Below are 19450 nucleotides of genomic sequence, written 5' to 3'. Positions count from 1 at the left end.
CCCCGCCCCGCCAGGGACGGAGCAGCGCGCCTACCTACCCGCCAGTTCCGGGTCACCTCCGGCTTCAAGTACCGCACCGCATTGCCGCTGAAACTCTCGACTGCGGAGAGAGCGCCCATCTCTGGCCCCCGCGCCAGCCCAGGGCAAGCCCCGCCCCTACTCTTACCTGAGCCCCGCCCCTAGATCAAGCCACGCCCACGCCTGCTCCTAGAACCAGTGCCCCCTCCGGACTAAGCTCCGTCAGTCCCAGGGAGTCCCTGCCCTCCACCTCCACCACACTGGCTCCCACTGGCTCGGACCTGGCCCCGCCCCCTCCCCAGGACAAGCCCTGTCTCTATGAACCTCAATCTGTCTGGGTCCAGCCTGCTCTGAGTGCCCCAGCTGCTCCTAAATCCTAGACCTGTCTTTGTCAGAGCCCACCCCCGAAGCCCCCCGCCCGCGGTCAGCGCTCGGGGTCAGGGCTCTAGGGACCCAGCGGCCCAGTTGTCTCTCCCACACTAAGGCATCCTCCCCGCCGGTAGACTGACCCTTCTTGCTCGGGCAGGGCAGCTTGAATTCGCCGGCAGAGGACACGAAGCGGGACCAGTCCTCGATGGCGCGCGTGAAGTTGGGCCAGTCGACCGTGTTGATGCCCGGTGCGATGGGCGCCAGCTTTCCCTCGTGGCACCTATTTCGGAGCCTCTGGCCGGTCGCCGTGATGTCCTGCCAGGACGAAGGGAGTCAGGGCGCGGGGGGGGGCACTTGAACCATCTGACCCAGGGGGTTCCTGAAGCCCCTGAAAGAGATGCGAAGGGGGTAGGGTCCCAAGCTGGTAGCTGAGGAAGTGCGCGGAGTAGAGCCCAGCACTCGAGGTGCTTGGGGCTGGGTGCACGCGGGACCTTCAGGTCCCCAGAGCAAACCTAGGGCCAGGGGCAAAGGACACTCACCAAGCACTGCAGGCGTTTGTTGGGGACACCGAGGAGTGTGAAGTAGGCATTGTCAAAGTCATCTAAAGGAGAAAGAGAAAGGGAGGAGTCCACCAGTGGTCACAGGCCCACGCAGGAGAGGTTTGGTCCACACTGCTTTAAAAGGTTTTTGAAATACCTGACAACTTAAAAAAAATCTAAGATCAAGTGGATTCTTACTTAACACACCCCATTCAACAAAACAAACTCCAAATAGATAAAAAATTTCAATGTAAAATAATGAAACCATAGACGTACTAGAAGAAAACATGGATACATTTCTTTATAACCTTGGGGTGGGGGAGGCCTTACCAACTCTAATTCAAAATCAGGTAGCCTAAAGAAAATGTTGATAACTTGGACTACATAGAAATAAACTTCTGCATGGCAACATAAGGAAACATAAGGAAAGTCAAAAGACAAATGGGAAAATAATATTTCCACTTATTTTGTAGATAAGGTGCAATTTCCCTAATATTGAAAGAATTCCTATAAATCAAGACAAAATAGAATAAAATAAAACAAAATAGAAGAAAAAGAGAAAAATAGGTAAACAGTCTGCACAGGTAGTTCACACACAAACACAAGAAATACAAATGGTCCCTAAACTATGAAAAGACACTCAGCTTCATTCATAATAAGATGCATGCATATTCAAACTACATTGATACCAGTTTTTCATATCAGATTGGAAAGAATTCAAAAGTTAGTGCAGTTATCAGAAACAGGGCCATTGCCATATGTTGCCAGCGGGGGGCGGGTATAAATTGATTCGAGTCTACGGAAAGAAATTGGCATTATCTATTGGAATTATAAATACACATACCTTTTGACCCTATAGTCCCACTTCTGGGAATTTATCCTACTTCACAGTTGCACAACTGGGAAATGATGTGGGTAGAAAGTTTACCCATTTCAGCATAGTTTGCAATAGAAAATGATTGGAAATAACTCAAGAGTCTGTCATTAATGGACTGGTTAAATAAACTATGATACATCCTCACTATGCCTTGATTAAAAATCAGTAGAGGAAGTTCTTGATTCAAAACCTTCCAAGGTGCAGAAGAGTATATGCCTTTATATGGCTTTAAAGCCTAAAGTTGAGACGATTGGAGGCAAAGAAGAATATAGATTCAGGTCATCACCTAACCAAGTCATCAAACTTAGCATCACGAATAGTGGGATAATGACATTATGTGCCTCCTGCTGAGCCATCATGGCAAATATGGCCTCCAACACCTGTGAAAGCTTCTACAATCAAGCTTCTACATCTATCTTCTAGTTCACAGAAAATAGACTATCAAGGTAAACAGCACCATAAAGAAACAATCACTCAAATTCACAATGTAGGACTCCTCTACAATAAAACTGTTTTGGACTCTTTAAAAAGTCAATATTATGAGGGAAAAATGGAAAGTGGGTAGACTGTTTTAGACTAAGATCCAAGAGACATGACAACAAATTACAAGGTGCAATCCTAGATTGAATCCTGGTTCCAAAATTTTTTTGACAGCTATAAAGGACATCTTGGGGAAAATTGGGGATGTTTTAATATGGACTGAATATTAGATATTAGGGAATTATTTTTAACTTTCCTAGATGTGATAATGGTATTGAGGTTGTTTCTATCATTGGGAACTGCTTGCTAAAGTGTGTGTGTGTATGTGTGTGTGTGTGTGTGTGTGTGTGTGTGTGTGTGTGAGAGAGAGAGAGAGAGAGAGAGAGAGAGAGAGAGAGAGAGAGAATGAAAACAAATGTGTCAAAACATTAATTGAAGCAGGTGGAAGGTAATGAATGTTCATAGTATTAGTCTTTCAACCTTCCTCTATGTTTGAATATGTTCCTAATAAAAAAAGTTGGGGAGGAAGAGAATAGGTTGTATTTACAGTAGTAAACAATGGAAGGATTCAGCAGGAGCTCAGAGTGGTTAGCTATAAGTGGGGATGGCGGGGGAGGAGTGAGAATTTTTAAAATGTACATTGTTACAGCATTTTGAATTTTGAAACTGTGACTCCATTGCTTTTATTAAAAACGTACTTGCAATAATCAAGAGCTCTCCCGAAAAATCTAGACTCTTGGCCTCTCCTGGAAGCCAGGAAATTGGTAGAACTGTGCTGACCTTTCCCACACGGTATCAGCAGGACCCCATAGCTGCTCCCCTTCGGAGGGGGGTGTTGGGACTCCACCTCACCTTTCACCCCTTCCCCCCACTGCGTCCCCACCCACTTCCTGTATTTGTGTTTCCCATCCTGGCCCTGCAGGGGTCTCTGTGGGGCCTCTGGAGACCTCCCTATAGTCTCTGACACCCTCACTCCACCTGCCACCGGGGTCTGAACCTGGGTATCACCCTGGACTCCTCACTCTTGCCCCTCTACCCACACTGCTACAAATCGTGTTACTTTATCTCCTAAATACCTTCCAAATCCCTCCCCTGTGGCCAGACACTATCACTACTTCCTGAAGACTGTGGTCCCTCCCAGTGTCCTAATCACTCACCCTCCCCCCCATCATCCGCTTCTAGTCTCTCTGGGTCACCCACTCCCCACGGCCCCAATGCTCGGATCTCTTTCCTTCTTAAAGTCTTCAGAGGTTCTTATCTACCTCCCCAGGAAGCCCAGACCCCTGAGCTTAGCCCTCCCTGAGCTGTGTCCTCATCCTCAGCCACAGCTCCTGTTGCCCCCGCACTCCTTATCCTCCCACCTAAGCACGCCCCTCAAGTTCACCAACACCTCAAGCAGCTTTTCCCCTCCAGGCCTCTGCATGTGCTGTTCCCGCTAGCTGGAGCGCCTTTGTTCCAGGCACAGTGTCAGGCACAAAGAAAGCAATTAATAAATGTGCTGGAATGAGTGAGTATGGGTGTCTGTGTGGCACCGCTATCTCCATACCCAAGCTTCTCAATCGATAAAGGGTTCTTCCTTAGCCCCGTGTGGCCTTTTACCCCAAAGGCTCCCATGTCCACCTCTCTTTCATGACAGGTGTCTTTCTCTTCCTTTTTCAAAGGGAGAGATGATTGGGCAGAAGTTATTATTGCTATTACTATTCCTCCTCCTCCTGCAACTGCTGGCCTCTGCACAGTTCCCTCTCCATTAATAATAATATTATTGTGGAACACATATTATGTGCCAGGCACTACTCCAAGTGCTTTTCATGCTTTATCTCATTTTAATCTCAAAATAGCCCTGACAGGCCGGCACTGTCAGCATCCCCATTTTACTGATAAGGAAACAGAGGCTCAGACCTGGAGGATACCCAGACAGGGAGGAGCAGAGCTGGGGCGACTCCCTTTAACCCTTTCACCTGCCACTCATGGTTTCTCCCTCCGAGATCTCTCTCCGCCAAACCACCCACGCCTTCCCCGAAGGCCCAAAGGGGCTGGTGGTGGCCAGGTGACCTGACCTTTGCAGCAGTAGGTGGTGGACTGGCAGTGCTCGTCGGAAAGGCAGGCCCTGACGGAGTCCATGTCCATGCGGCGCAGGCTGGGCAGGGCTGGGTGGTAGAGCTGCTGCTTCACGCTGGCCAGCTTGTTGCGCCGCCGTGCCACGGGCAGCAGGGTGGCCGGGGATGCGTACACGTGGGTGGAGCCATCCTCCCAGGGCACCAGGTTGATGATGCAGGCCATGGCTGGGGGAGCAGAGACACCCCAACCAGACACCCTTCTGTGTGGGAACACAACCTTGGCCAGTGCCGATTTGTCTACTCGTCCAACAGGTACTGACCACCTGCTGTGTGCCAGGAGCTATGGTGGGGCCAGGGACGCTCAAGTACACACACACACAGAGGATGTGCTGAGGACCCCGGCAGAGGTCAGTACAGGGGATGTGTGTCTGAGGAGGCTGGAGGATTCAGCGAATGGTCTAAAAAGAGATGCCATTTGTGTCTGTTCTTCAGTAACGAGCAGGAAGTGGCGGCAGCAGCAAGTGGATTCACAGTTGCGCTCAGGCTGCCTCTGGGTAATTAATTATGGGCTTCTGGCCTTAGCTAAGGTATCTGGCATTTACCCAACATTCTACAGGGAGACATAGAAAGGTTTTAGATAAGGGGAGAGACCTGATAGACAGGAACTAGAAAAAATATGGCTGGTTCCCCAGTGCTTCGTTTTAAAAAGTGGATATTCCCAGAGCCTTTGAGTCATTTAAACTTTAGTGAGAATTTGTTGAGTCCCGTTGCTTTCTTCCTGACCCCAGTTGGAGGTGAGAGATGGAGGTGGGCGGTAGGGAGGTGGGCAGGAGGAGAGAGGACCTTGGGCCATGGAGGAGCACAGAGAGGGCATGGCGACCAGATGGGGAAGCCGGCTAGAAGGCTGGGCCTTCGTGGGGAAGGGACAGGGAAGTGGGAAGTGGGGGTAGAGGGGAGGGAGGGCTCCCTGCTCCTGGTCCGCCACAGTGGTACCTCACCTGCAGGCCACGGGCCCCAGGTGCACAGGCTTACAGGGATTTTCCGCTCTTCCGACTGCTCAATGGGGAAAAGAGGCAGGGAGATGGGCCGAGGCCCAGTGCCTTATGAGGCAGTAGGAGAATAAAGGGACATTCTGCGGAGACAATGCCCATTGCAGCCTGATTGTGAGGGCACCGGCTCCTCGGCAACCATGACAACCGGAGGCTCTGAGGAGAAGAGCCTGCTGCCAGGGGTCCTTGCACTGGCCCCCTCTTTCAGCCTTCCTCCCAGGCCTCACACCGGCTGGGCATGTTGGGAAAATCAGACAAGGAGCTGGGTCTCCCTGGGGGTGGCCATGCCAGGGCTGGCCAGGGCCGGCCAGGGCAGGCTGTGTGACCCTAGACTACTTACTGTCTGTCTCTGGGCCTCAAAGCTCCCATCTGTGTTAGGCAAGGGCCCCCGGCCCTGCCGGGGGGAGTGCCTGTGAGCTGGCAGGGCTCACGGACACTTGCTCCCCTCCTTACAAGCCTCACGGAAGAGGGCACTGCCCTGCCTGCCAGTCCTTGAGTCTCCAGAGGTGGAGATTAGTGGCTTCCAGGATCCAGGGTCAGCATAAGGGGATCAGGGAGAGTGGTGGCCTCAGCAGGACAGGGATTAGCAGGTGATACTCTCCCTGCAGGCCTGCAGCCTCCCTCCCACCTTCCCAAAAAAGCGAGGTCATGAGGTCCTAAGCCCAGCACCCTGAAGCCCTGGGGCCTGACCACCATCAAGGTCAGAACCACCAGGGGACTTCCCTGGCGGTCCAGTGGTTAGGACTAAGCGCTTTCACTGCCGTGGTCCAGGGTTCAATCCCTGGTCAGGGCACTAAGATCCTACAAGGCTAGCAGGGAGGCCAAAAAAAAAAAAGAACCACTGGAGGTGGACCCTGCCCCCCCCATCCCTGTGAGGAAACCCTGGGGAGACTCAACTTATTTGCATATCTTGGCACGTGCTTTTGCATACACCTGCCTAAGTGCTGAGCCTGCTGGGCCCTGGCACCCCTACTGTGAGATTCAAGTAGGATTTGGCTCCCTATTTGCTTCTCCTCCAGTGCCCCATCCAGCCCCAGAGCAGCATCCCCAAGTCCCACCCCTTAAAGAAAACTTTCCCTGGACTTCATTCATCACCCCATCGCAATTTTTTTTTAACTCTTTTAAAGTTAAAAATACAACAAAATCCAGAAAGTGCATAAATATATAATGTAACTCATAATTTATAAGGTGAGACCCTGCATAACTACCAGTCAGGTCCAGACACGGGTACTACTTTGCAAAACAGTGTAACAGTTTCTTAAAAAGTGAAACATAAATTTACCATATGACCCAGCAATTCTGCCCCTAGGAATCTTCCCAAGAGACGTGAAGATATATGTCCACACAAAGACTTGCATGCAGATGTTCATAGCAGCATTATTTATAATAGCCAAAAGGTGGAAACAACTTAAGTGTCCATTGACTAGCGGATGGGTAAACAGACTCTAATATATCTATGCCATGGAAACCGACGGAATACTCTTGGGAATTAAAAAGAAATGAATTATGGATACGTGCTACAATGTAGATGATCATCAAAACATTATGCTAAAGGAAAGAAACCAGACACAGAAACACTCCACATATTTTATGCTCCATTTACATAGAATGTCTAGAAAAGGCACATGTTTAGAGACAGAAAGCAGATTAGTGGTTGCCTGAGGCTGGCGGGGGGAATGGGGAGTGATTCTAACCAGCATGAGGGATCTTACTGGGCTGATGGAAATGTTCTGAAACTAGGTGTTGCATAGCTCAGTAAATTTACTAGAAATCATTGAGTTGTACCCTTAAAACTGGTGAATTTTACAGCATACAAATTATACGACAGTAACGTTGTTTTAAAAAATTGATGTCAGCTAAAGAAAGCAAGTTAGGGCCCCGCCAGCCCCTAGAAGCTTCCGCATACCCCTTCTCAGTCCCACCTCCTGCAAGAGGTAAACACTCTCCTGGCCGAGTAGTATAACCACTGCTTTTCTTTATAATTTTACTACCTATGTTTGCAGCCATAGATAAGACAGGCTAATTGTGCCCTATTTGAGCTTTGTATGCATGGGCCATTGGGGTCCTTTCAGTCTGGCTTCTTTCCCTCCGTATATATGCACAAGAGTCATCCAACTGGGGTGGAGCTGAGGTTCGTTCATTTGCCTCACCCTAGAGCTTGTTACTCTTCAGCCAGGCCCACCTGGCTCTGACCACTGGCCGGGCTCCACGCTCCCAGGTTGCCGAGCCTTGGGGCACAGGTCAGCCTCCGCTCACACGGTGGTCCCAATGTGGCCAATCCTCCCCCAACACACTCAGCCGTCTTGGCTGCAGCAAACCCAGCGTCCTGGCTCTTCCCCTACCCCACCAGCAGCTCTTTCAGTCTCCTTTCCTAGCTCCTCCTTCTTTTCCCAACTTCGAAATGTGCCAGTGTGCTCCAGGCATCATCTCTGGTCCTTCTCTTCTTTACTTTTGATTCAATGAGTCCTGTGGCTTTAAGCACCATCTACAAGCTGAGATGATGCCTCCGAAGTTTCCGTCTCCAGTCGTCCACCTCTCCCAGACTCCAGACAGCCCCCACCCCCAAAACACACCTCTCACCACCTGGTGCACATTTCCACTCAGATGTCTCTCAGACAACGAAGTAGAGCGCATGATTTCCCCCCAAACTCTTCCACACCACAGCCCCAGGCTCCCTCTTTTCAGTAAATGGCACCACCTGCCAGCTGCCTAGGCTGAACACCCTCAACACCTCCCTTTTCCCTCCCCTCCCCTCTTCTCTCTCCTGCCACTTGCTCGGTCCAAGCCTCATCATCTCTGCACTGGCCTCCGTCGAGCTAGAGGCAAGGGTGAGCATCGCCGATGATGCTGGCCGTCACTTGCACACCCAGGCAGAGCAGTAGAGCTCACTGTCCTCTCTGGCTGCAGGTGCCATGGGGAGGAGCGCTGATCCCCAGCAGCCTGGCGTATCGACAGAGCACGGCAGAAAGAACGTTCTCCCACACCAGTTGCCTTGGGGGTGGTTGCATATCAGAGGTTCTGCACAGGAAGGAGAGGACAGGGGTCGTCCAGTCACACACTGGTTTGTTCCACCGCTACCTCCTGACTAGTGCCTTGCTTCCACACCTGCCCACTACAAAACAGCCGCACAGGTGGTGTCTGGCCCCTGTTCTAAACCATCATGGGCTTCCATGGGCCATCAGCTAAAACCCAATCTTCCGACCGTGGCTTACAGGCCCTACCTGATCTGTCCTGGACCTCATCTCCCACCACTCTCCCCTACACCCACTAAGCCCCTGGCCCCCTCTCTGTCGCTCAGGTGCATCCAAGCCCATTCCAGCCTCAGGACCTTTATTTACCCTTGCCTGGAACACCATTCACTCAGATCTTATGTCTCAGCTCAAATATGTCCCTCTTCATAGAGGCACCTGTGCCCACTCCTACTTCCCACCACCTCACACATGTCTCCACCCTGTGTGTTTCTTTCATGGCACTCAGCATATCTGCAATACTTTTAAGTTCATCGTTAATCATTTTTACTTCTGAATCTTCCGTTGGAATGTAAGCCCCGTGAGGGCAGGTCCTATTTCCGTCCTTCTCAACGTGCCAAGGCTGGCAGGCTGCCTGACACATAGGCAAGGTCGAGAAATGTTGTAGATGATCAAGTCAATCCCCTGCCCCTTTGCTAAACAGCCCACTGCCCTGCCCCCACCCAGGTCCTGTCACCTCACTGAGCCCCTTTGTGCTGGGCCTCTGTCCCTCTCCCGCTCTCCCCTGAGATCGCCATCCCCCTCTAGGGTTCGACCTCAGTTCAGGAGGACGGCTTGGATGCAGTCAGTCATCTATCCGTCCTTGGGTCCTCCCTAAAGGCCCAGCCCTGGGACCACAGCCATTCTGGTGGAGCCCAAGGCAGGGGGTGCTGAGGTCCTGCCCAAGCTGCAGGAGATTCTGAGACAGAGCGACTCTGCTTGAGTCCCTGCATTGGGGCTGGAGAGCTGGAATGTGCCTCCTGCCACTGCTGACTGAGTTGACAGGCCCCTGCTACCTTGAGGAGTCTCCCAGAATCACCTGGGGACTCCAAGCTCTTATCTTCCCACCAGCCGTTCTGTGGGTTGGCCAGGGTATGCAGGGAACCAGGTCCCCGGGCAGCTCATGGTGCCCCAAACCAGGGCCATGTAGGGCTCCTTCCCCGGAGCCGATTCCTGGTGGCCCCTGGGGTTTTCTGCTGGCTCCCTCCACATCAATCTCTTCTCTTCCACTGCCACCTCCCCACCCTCTTTAGAACCTCCTAATCCTTTGCATACGGGCCGGCCCGGCTGCTGCCAATTAATCCCCTCCGTGTCTGAGAGGCCAGCTGAGAGAGGCAGGAAGAGGCAATTCCTGGCTGGTGGACGGCATCTGAGCAGGTAACTCAGGGTGAGGTCGTGGCTCCGTGGGATCCCTGATGAGACTCCCTCCGTGCTCTCCTCCCATCAAGCCATTTAGACATGGAGAACCCGGCAAGGCTGGAAACCTGAGGCTTCTGTCTTCCCCTGTGAGGCTCAAACCTTAGTGACTCTCCAAGGCAGCTTGTGAAATACGGATTCCAGATCCTGCAGAGGGTTTAGAGGGGCCTAGGAATCTGTACCTTCCGCAGCTCCCTGGAAGACTCTGAAAGGCTGGTGGTCCAAGCACTGTTGTTGTTCTGGGTAGCACTCCCAGGCCCCCCTTCCCGCCTGCGCCTCCCTCATCAACGTGGAATCAGCAGCAACAGGGCTAAAAGATGGGAGGGGCCTGCACGTGTTTCTATGCAGGAGGAAGTGGCTGGGTCTGGGGGAAGAAGGGAAACTGGGAGTGGGGAAGGCTTCCCTAGTCATTTCCAGAAGGTTCAGAAGCACAAGCCAGCATTGCTGCCTGCTGGCAAATGGCTTGCAGGACTGGCCTGCAGAAGCAGCCGATCCTGGGCAAACATCAGTACCTCCGGGGTAGATGTGGGACACCTGGAGCTAGGCAGACCTGAGCGTAAACTCAGCTGGGCCACTTACTGGCTGTGTCACTTTGGGCAAGTCTGCTGACCTCTCTGTACTTCCATTTCCTTGGCTATGAAGTGGTGATGAAAACGCTTATTTACTGAGGCTGAGTGGGAGGAGTTGAGGATGAGGTGATCATGGCTTATGGGGCTGGCTGGGATCGGTGGAATCTGCCATCCTAAACATGCAATCTTGGGCTCTACCAACCTTGGAAATCAGTGTTTTTACCCCCATACCCAACAAGGAAATGGAAGACCAGAGGTGTCATGTCTGGCCCAAGTCACATTTTTGGCGGCTGAGCCAGGGAACTGACCCCGCACTCAGAGCTGTGTCCTTCAGCACAGCTTCGCTTAGGCGAAGCTGGGCTGCTGAGGCCAGAGCAGGGACATAAGTCAGGGCTGTGAGTAGTAGGGGAGGCAGCATGGCCGGGGCTGCGGGGAGATGGGCACTGGGGCAGGGGTCCTGGGCCCTGTGCCTGCCCTTTGCAGCCTGTGGCCAGGGTCCCTGGCAGACGAGGGACAGAGAATACTTTGGCTGCCCATGGCTGGGGGGAGGGAGGATACACCATGCTGGGCACGGCCTCGGAAGGGCCCTTCGAGGCTGGGAGTTTGCATATATTGACCTGGGTGGCGCCTGCTGGGCCAGGCCATCCTGCAGGGATGTAGTCATAAGGGCAGGGCTGCCCATTCCCTGAAAGTAAATGATGCCAGAAACTGAGCCCGTGTAAGGCAGGGCTGAGCTATCGCAGTAAGCCACGAAAAAAGGGGCTTGTTATTTTCTCTTAAAAATTTCTAAATCATGAAAATAGGCTGATTTTTATCTTATATTAAACAAAAAATATTTTCCATTCATATGCTGCTCATAATGTATTTTTAAAATTTATAATGGGGTTATGCTGAACACGATAGTCTAGCATCAGCATTTTTGCTTAACATCCAATGATAGCCACAGCCAACGTTTATTAAGCTCTCAGTGTGTGCCAGTCACTGTTCTCATCAGTTTATTTTATCCTCACATTAACCTCCACAAGATAGCTACTATCAACATCCCCATTTTACAGACAAGCCAACTGAGGCATGGAGCCTTTAACTGATTTGCTCATGACTGGAGTCCAAAGAGTGTAGATCTTTCCATGTTAGTTTAAATTGATCTACTTAAAAAAATTGGCTCCATAATATTCCATTATTGGATGTATTATAATTTATTTAATCTGTGCCCCTCTTACAGAAGACCGATTAGGTAATTCCCAGTAACCAGTCTCCTACTGATGGATATTTGGATGGTTTTCATCTTTTGCTCCAACACTGTTGTGACCGACCTCTTTACACACATATGTCTGTGGGCTTGAGTATTTCCATCAGGAAAATACCTGGAGGTAACTGCAAAAATGTTTTTAAAGATGATGAAGGAAAAGGGAAATATATAACTCACAAAAGGAGCCCATGAATGGTGGGAGCAACTGTGAGCATTCTGGAGAGGCCTAAGGACTTGGTCCCCTACAGGTGTCAGGATGCTGGGCTGGGTCCAGAGGGTGCTGCCTCAGCCCCCAGGGACACCAGTGAAGAGAGAGGAGGAGGAGGGGGCAGAACCAGAGCCAGACTTGGAGCCGGAGCCTGAAACAGCCCCTGAGGAGACTGAGCTAGAGGAAGAGTCCCTGGTAAGAACTGAATGGTGAGGAAGGGCACACTGACCTCACTGCTCAGAGAATCCCCAGCTCAGGTCAGCTGCCCCCAGCGACCTTCCACAACAGAGAAAATTGGAGCCAGAAGGAAACGTGGCGGTCACCTGGTTCTGTAAACAGGCAGATAGTAAATATTTCAGGCTTTGTAGGTCATGCCGTCTCTGTTAATTACTCAACTCTGCCACCGTAGTGTGAAAACCGCCATAGACGATACGTAAATGAATGAGCGTAGCTGGTTGTGTTCCAATAAAACTTTATTTACAAAAACAAGCAATAGGCTGGATTTGGCCCACTGACCATTGTCTACCAACCTCTAGAGCTACTCAAAGTAGCCAATCCATGAACCGTTTGTTACCAGTCCAGGAGGCGATCAGAAGCTTGCCAGATGTAAATTTACTATATAAGTAAGTACACGGCTTAGTTCAGCTGTATTTGTTTTGCCTTAAGACTTTCTGCATGAGGGAAGCAGTGCGCTGCTATACCATCTGCTGCAAACCGCCTAATCGCTGGGGACCAGTAACAGTTTGCAGACTGACACTGGTTCCTGGACCACATTTTGAGCAGCACTGCTCTAGAACTTTCAGTCAAGCACATCAAACTTCCCAGCTCTGTATCCCATTCATTCGGGAACCTGATGACAACCAATTCAGAAACTCAGACAGATTTGATTTTGCTTCTAATTGATGCCAGGCCTGTGTGCAGTGCCGGGAGCACAGTGATGAATAAAGCATTGCCCCGGGGGTCGGCAGACGAGAACCCAGCCAGCTTATTCTTCTAGGAGACAGAGGTGACGAGGGAGGTGGGGAGCTTCAACAGCATCCTCAGCTTGCCCTTCTGGGAGGACCGAATAAGTGTATCAGACTGGAAACTCTGGGAGCTCAGAGGAGAGTCATTTAATTTTGGAGATTGGAAGCTGGTGGAGGAGTGCTTCCTAACCACAGTGGGCTGGGCCAAATCGTAACTGGAGGAGGTGAAGAGGTGGGGCCTTCCTGGCAGAGGAAAGGCTATTACTGGGTAATGCAGGGTGTGTTTAGGAAGCAGCGAGCTATCCAGGTATAGGGTTGCTGTGCATATGTGTTTGCATGTGCACACATGTGTATGTTCATACATGTGTGCCTCGTGTTCTTAGTGGTATGTCTGTGTATGCATGTGTATTGGCAAACTGTGTGCCCACGAACACATGCGTGCCGATTCACAGGTGTGTGTACACACATACATGTACGCACATATGTATGTGCACACGCATTCGTGTGCCTGTAGTTCCATGTGCACGTGGGGCATGCTAGTGTGTATAAGTGTGTGTTTCTGAGTCTGTGAATCTATTCATGTGTGTGTGCATGTATGCTCGTTTGCGTACCTGTGCTTGTATGTTTGTATGGATGGACATATTGGTATGTGCCTGCATGTTTGTATATATACATATTTTGTGCACCTGTGCATGTATGCACATCTATGTGTGTATTTGTGTGTTAACACACATATGAAATAATGTGTTCATGAGTGCATGTTTGCGTGTCAGTGCAGGTACGTGTGTGTGTGTATATGCCTGTTTATGTGACTGAGCATGTATATGTACATGTGTGTACACACAGATATCTGTGTCTGTGTCTATATGCAAATTACTGTGTGCGTATGCGCGTTTGTATGTCTGTGTCTGTACACGTGCAGATATTTGCACGTGTGTGCGTCTGCATGCATGCACACGTGTATAGGCACACGTTGGCATGTGCCTATATGCACACGTGCGTGTGTTGGGGCATGCACGCACATGCAAATGTATATGCACACGTGCTTTGTGCCTTGCATGTGCACATCTATGTGTGAGCAGATGGACTTAGTTTTGTGTCAGCTCGTGTGTGTATGCCTGTGTGTCTACACACGTGTCTGTGTGTCACTTTCTGTATACACATGTGCTTGTGTCTGAAGTATATGAGAGTGAGTGTATTAGTGTATGTGTGCACACGTGTTAGTGTGTCTGTATGCGTGTGCATGCTTGTCTGTACCTGCACACATGCACACACAGCAGCAGAGGTGCAGCTGGAGGCAGACGAGAGGCAGAGGGCAGAAGCTGAAGGCCGCCCAGCTACTAGGGGGCAATGGAAGGTTTGGCGCAGAATGAGAGGGAGCTGGCTGGGGGCTGGCCGAGGGCTGGGCTCTTCCCGCCTCCTCCTCCCCTCAGTTGCCCCAAGGCCTTGTAACTCTCTTCCTCTTTCTTTTCAGGCCACTTGAGTGGGGCAGCTTCCTGGGGGATGTGATAGGCCTGGGGGGCACCTTGGTGGGGGGGGGCGTGGTGAGGGCCCAGCCCTGGATGAGGGGCCCCTGGGGCTGGGAAGAAGGGAGTGTCCCAGGTGGAAGGTGAGGCCACCAGGATTTACAGAGACCACTGTGAGAATAGAGCTGTTTGATCCTGTGGGGGGTCGGTTGTGAGGGGGATCAGGGGCTGCTCCTGCCTTAGGCTAGTCTCTCTGAGGGTTTACATGGTCCTGTTTGAACCCTCCAGCCACCTGAGGAGGCCTGCGTGGGGAAGGAAGTGGCTGAGGCTGATCCGGGACCTCAGGGTGAGTGCTGGAAGCCCAGGCTGGCAGGGTGGCTGGAGGCGGGGAAAGGGCTGTGTTCTCCACTGCTCGGAACCTTGAAGCAGCCCACGAGGTTGTCAGACCCATTTCACAGATGAAGAAACTGAGGCTCAGAGAAGCTAAGGGTGGGCTCCTGGGGACCTTTTAGCTGAGCTGAGCTGGAACCCTGGGCTTCTGACTCCCTCAGGGTTCTCCCCTCTCCTCTGCCTCTGACTTGACCTCCCCAGCAGGGTAGAAACAGGTCTTTCTGAGGCTCCAGTTCTAAAGTATGAGGGACTCCTTTCCAGAAACCCAGGAGGCTGCCCCTTCTCCACCCACATCCCTCCAGGCTCAGGTCGCTGTGGTTCCAGAAGCGAACAGGTACTGCACCACCCTCCCCTCTCCTCAGGGCCAGCCCCCGACCCAAGCTAGGGAGCCATTGAGGGGGTGGGGATGGGCACCGCTCTCAGGTCTACAGTCACTCCCAAGCAAAGGTCCAGAACATCTTAGGAATTGGCTGAAGGTAGGCTCAGGCAGAGGTGGGGATCTCCTGGGCCAAATGGACCATGTGACCAAGAGAAATGGAGAGGGGGGACCAGAGGTTTCTCAGCGCTTGGGTGAAATGCAGATTTAGTGTGGCCAGGGCTTCTGATTTTCCCAATGAAGACAGAAATCCAGACTTTTCCATGAAATCTCCCAGATAGCTCAGACATTTTAGACCCTTGGTACTTATCCAAGTAAGCGTGTCTGCAGAGGGTGTGGAGGGCTGGCCTCAGACGGTGAGTCTGTGACCCTCATGTTTAGGCTGACTAGTCTCCATCACAAGGAAACACCTCACAGGAAACTCTCAACCCTTTCAGAGCACAAGACATGTGCCGAGTGCAGTATCTGATGGCAGTGGGCTTGGAATGGCACCAAGGGTTGGCATCCCCCATTTTCCAGAGAGGGACACGAGGTTCCAGGAGGGAGGTGATGTGTCTGAAGTGTCACAGTGGGGAGATAGAGGTTTGGGGTTCAAACCAAGTTCTTTAGGATGCTGTGCACTGCCATGCCGACCAGAGAGGGGCTGGGGACATTGAGGGCAGGCCGGTATCTCTGTCTCTCAGTGGCCCCAGCAGCCGGGTGCTGACCTGGCTCAGAAAGGGTGTGGAGAAGGTCGTTCCGCAGCCCGTCCACAGTGGCAGGCCCGCCCAGAGCACCGCTGCTGGCTTGGAGGGTCCAGCTCAGGTACTACTGGGGCCGGGAGCTGAGGCAAGCCGGGTGGGGAAGGGGTGGGAGGAAGGCTGATGGCCCTGGACACTCTGCCCACGTCTGTCTGTCTGTCCCAGCAGGCAGGAGGACAGATCCTTGGGCACTGCAGCACTGGGGGCTCAGGTAAGGCCAGGAAACAGGATGGCTTAGGGGCGGGCTCAGGGACTGTTGCATTGGGCCCTGCTCCCTGGGGTGAGTCCACGGAGCCAGAGCTTCTCATCTGACTCAGCCCGGGTTCGAACCTGGGTTTGAGTTGGGCTAACCGGGGAGCTCCGGGCAGGCCTCTTGTTGCTGACCGGCTTCCTTTCTTCTGCAGATGGACACAGCGAGGCCCCCAGGGCCCAAGACACCGGGTGAGTCCCCATCCTTAAGCCCCATCCGTAGTGTGTGTGGTGGGCGCAGCATGCCCAGAGCCCAGGGACCACCACCGCCTGTGTGTGACCTCGGACATGCCCCTCATCTCTTCTGAACCTCACTTTTCTCATCCACAAAACCGGAACGATGGGTCCGGTGCTGCTCAAGGTTTCTTGTGCTGATTACTGAGAGATCCCCGGGAGGGGGCCACCTTCTGAGGATGGGAGAAGGCATGGATGAGCTCCTTAGAGATGGGCCTCGAGTAGGTGGGTGCCGTGTGAAGCCCGGAAGCAGGGCCTGGGCTACCGTGGGGGACATTGGGGTGCCCAGGTTGGTCTCACGGTTGGCAAGAGCTTCAGACTTCTCAGAGCTGACCGAGGCGGGTGGCAGGCTGGATGGGAACTGTGGCAAACGGGGGAGCCCACGTCTCTCTCCAGAGAGGGGCCCCACTGAACTCCACTTCCCTCTGCCCTGCAGGAGTGCTGACCCGGTGTGGCCAGATCCTCCAGTTTTTCAAGAGAAGCTAGAAATTTAGGTTTTTACATAATCCTTAATTTTTAGATGTTGCCAACGAATTGAAAAATTTTCAAAGACACTGTGAGCTCCCGCAATAAACCTGAAGCCTCCAGTTTGCTGTCTCTGCTGGAAATTCAGAGTCACGCCTTCATCTCCATTCACCCCACCCATTCATTCCTTCCCTCACTCATTCATTAGACTGTTGGGTCCTTGAGCACGGGGGCTTTTGTCATCCATTGCTCCAGTTTGCTGTCTATTTCTTTAGTCCCCTGGAGGCTGCCCTGGTCATGGGTCCCCAGGGCCACTCCGCTGACTTGTGAGACGAGTAAAACGATTTAGGATGAGGGAACCCAAAGGACTTGCCAGCTTTTTTGGGGGCCGTATATGGGGGATGGGTTCCCCTGGGAGCATAGAGCTTCCCTGAAGAGGACAGGGCTGCCTGGAGGTCAGATGGATCTGGGGACCCAACGTTTGTCCCAGGGCCAGCTACATAATCGGTGGGGCCCAGTGCAAAATGAAAATGTAGGACTCCTTTAAAAAAATTATTAAGAGTTTAAGACAGTGACGATAGAGCATTAAACCAAAAATGGGCCCTTTAAGTATGGGGCCCTGTGTGACCACACTGCTCACATACCCATGAAGCCAGAGCTCTCTGTCCCAGTCACAGGGAGGCCCCCAGGCTGCATTCAGGTCCCCAGGCAGCCCCCGTTCTCATCTGTGCCCAGGAGGCCAAGGCTGGGCCTGTTGTTCCAGAACCTGGTCCAGCCCTGGGTCAGAATTTCAGGTTGGTGGAAGTCCCCTACCCTGGAGGCCCTTTAAGAGTATCCAGTCCAAGGTCCCCAGTGTGCAGAATGGGAGCTGAGGAAGGGCTGCTCGAGGCCTGGGACCCCAGCAGGTGGTCAGGACAGCGTGGCTGGGCACTCCTTGAGGCCGCTCGGCTGACCTCTGGCCCCTCTTCAGGCCCGGGCCCTGGCTGCTCAGGTGGCTTGAGCAGAATCTGGAGAAAATGCTGCCTCAGCCTCCGAAAACCTCCGAGGTAAGTCGAGGAACAGGGGGAGCAGGCAGCTGACCACCCAGGAAGTGCCTACCTACTCCAGCAGGCTGTCCTCACCCCTGGGACCCACCGAGGGGCTGCAAGAGGGGCAGGGCATTCAGGGGAAGGGTGGGCGGGGCTGGCCGGGGCAGGGAATGCGCCTGACCTTCTTTCGTGACGTCACTTCCTGTTTACGACGCAGGGCTGGAGAGATGAGCCTGCGGATGCTGCCTTGGGTCCAGGTACAGGGAGGGGACCTGGGAAGGGGCTGCCTGGGATGGTCACAGACTGGGCTGGGGGAACAACTGGGGCCTGAAGGATGCTCGGGGCGGGGTTCAGTGCTTGCAGGGAGCAGGCTGTTGTGGGAGTCCTAAACCCCCCTCCTTGGTCCAGGCTGGGAAGCCAGTAGCCTGGGACAGCCGTGAGGTCCTGAACAAGTCCCTTTCCCTCCCTGCACCTCAGCTCTGTGTTTGTCTGATGATGAAGGGAGTTGGGGGTGGTCCCAAGGGGCTCCCCACTCAGTCACGTTGGCACCTTGAATCTGGACTCTGTGCCCTAGGGGTTGCATGGAGCCCCACCACGTCATCCTTAGTCTCCTGCCCTCCCTGCTGCATAGAGCCCCCAGGACCCGCCTTGGAAATGGAGCCCGTGCCGCAGGCCCAGGAGAGCCCCTCCCTGCCTGCTCCTGCCCCCCCGAAGCCCGAGGAGGAGCTGACTCCAGAGCCCCAGCCCGGAATCCAGGCCTCCTCCCTGCCGCCCACCCAGGACCCTGCCAGGTGAGCCTCCCAAATGCCTCTCCTCCCACAAGCAGCAGACTCAGTGCGTGGCCCCAGCCCAACATCCACTAAATGAGTCTTTTAAATTAGAAAAGTAACACATGCACCTGAGAGAAAACTCAAAGGGGTTTGCAGCGCCCCCTCCCCGGGCATTCGCGTGAGCAGCTTCTCCTGCTTCCGCGCTGTTTCCTACACGTAGACAAGCTCTGAGCACGTTTCTCCTTTAAACTCACGTACCCGGCAGCAGCAAACTCTAGATGCTGTTCCTCATCTCACTTTTTTCACGTAAAGACGTAACTCAGAGGTGGTTTTATGCATAGAGGTCTGCTCCATTCTCTCAATGGCTGCATAGTATGTTATACGGATGTACCAGCTTCTATTTAAGCATTCAGTGGACATTCAGGTTTGTTTCCACTTTTGCTGCAGTTAATAGCGTTGTACAGGCATCATCGCGTTCACGTGCAGGTAAATGGGAGGAAGTGGGGTTGTTGGTCCAAATGGTACATGCATTTTAAATCAGGATAGGGGCTTCCCCGGTGGCGCAGTGGTTAAGAACCCGCCTGCCAGTGCAGGGCACATGGGTTCAAGCCCTGGTCCAGGAAGATCCCACATGCCGCGGAGCAACTAAGCCCGCGTGCCACAACTACTGAGCCTGCGCTCTAGAGACCTCAAGCCCCAACTACTGAAGCTCTTGGCGCCTAGAGCCCGTGCTCCACAACAAGAGAAGCCACCGCAATGAGAAGCCTGCGCGCCGCAACGAAGAGTAGCCCCCCGCTCGCCACAAGTAGAGAAAACCCGTGCGCAGCAACAAAGACCCAATGCAGCCAAAAATAAATAAATAAATTTATTTAAAAAATAAAAATGAAAAAAATAAAATCAGGATAGGTACTGCTAGGTGCTCCCGCCC

General features: G+C 52.7%; 2 protein-coding genes across 2 annotated transcripts in view; one reads left to right on the top strand and one right to left on the bottom strand.

Annotated features, from left to right (window-relative positions):
- The window catches only part of SPMIP8 (sperm microtubule inner protein 8), a 14990-nt gene extending 9545 nt beyond the window's left edge, over positions 1–5445 (bottom strand). Inside the window, exons 1-5 of the mRNA XM_024747406.1 lie at positions 5339–5445; positions 4341–4600; positions 927–988; positions 528–702; positions 39–100 (exon numbers count right to left, since the gene is read on the bottom strand). Of these exons, the coding sequence (XP_024603174.1) occupies positions 39–100; positions 528–702; positions 927–988; positions 4341–4563 (522 nt within the window). The 5' untranslated portion in view covers positions 4564–4600; positions 5339–5445. The remainder of the gene's footprint in view (positions 1–38; positions 101–527; positions 703–926; positions 989–4340; positions 4601–5338) is intronic.
- Positions 5446–11887: 6442 nt separating this feature from the next.
- The window catches only part of CNGB1 (cyclic nucleotide gated channel subunit beta 1), a gene marked incomplete at its 3' end in the record, with an annotated part of 70878 nt that continues 63315 nt past the window's right edge, over positions 11888–19450 (top strand). Inside the window, exons 1-9 of the mRNA XM_024747434.1 lie at positions 11888–12034; positions 14559–14616; positions 14922–14994; positions 15720–15840; positions 15942–15987; positions 16181–16217; positions 17695–17770; positions 17970–18009; positions 18384–18543. Of these exons, the coding sequence (XP_024603202.1) occupies positions 11888–12034; positions 14559–14616; positions 14922–14994; positions 15720–15840; positions 15942–15987; positions 16181–16217; positions 17695–17770; positions 17970–18009; positions 18384–18543 (758 nt within the window). The remainder of the gene's footprint in view (positions 12035–14558; positions 14617–14921; positions 14995–15719; positions 15841–15941; positions 15988–16180; positions 16218–17694; positions 17771–17969; positions 18010–18383; positions 18544–19450) is intronic.

Source organism: Neophocaena asiaeorientalis, unplaced genomic scaffold, assembly GCF_003031525.2.
Source record: "Neophocaena asiaeorientalis asiaeorientalis breed wild unplaced genomic scaffold, Neophocaena_asiaeorientalis_V1.1 scaffold438, whole genome shotgun sequence".
Classification (NCBI taxonomy): Eukaryota; Metazoa; Chordata; class Mammalia; order Artiodactyla; family Phocoenidae; genus Neophocaena; species Neophocaena asiaeorientalis.
The sequence above is the reverse complement of the archived record's forward strand: the minus strand, read 5'-3'. Positions and strand labels throughout refer to the sequence as shown.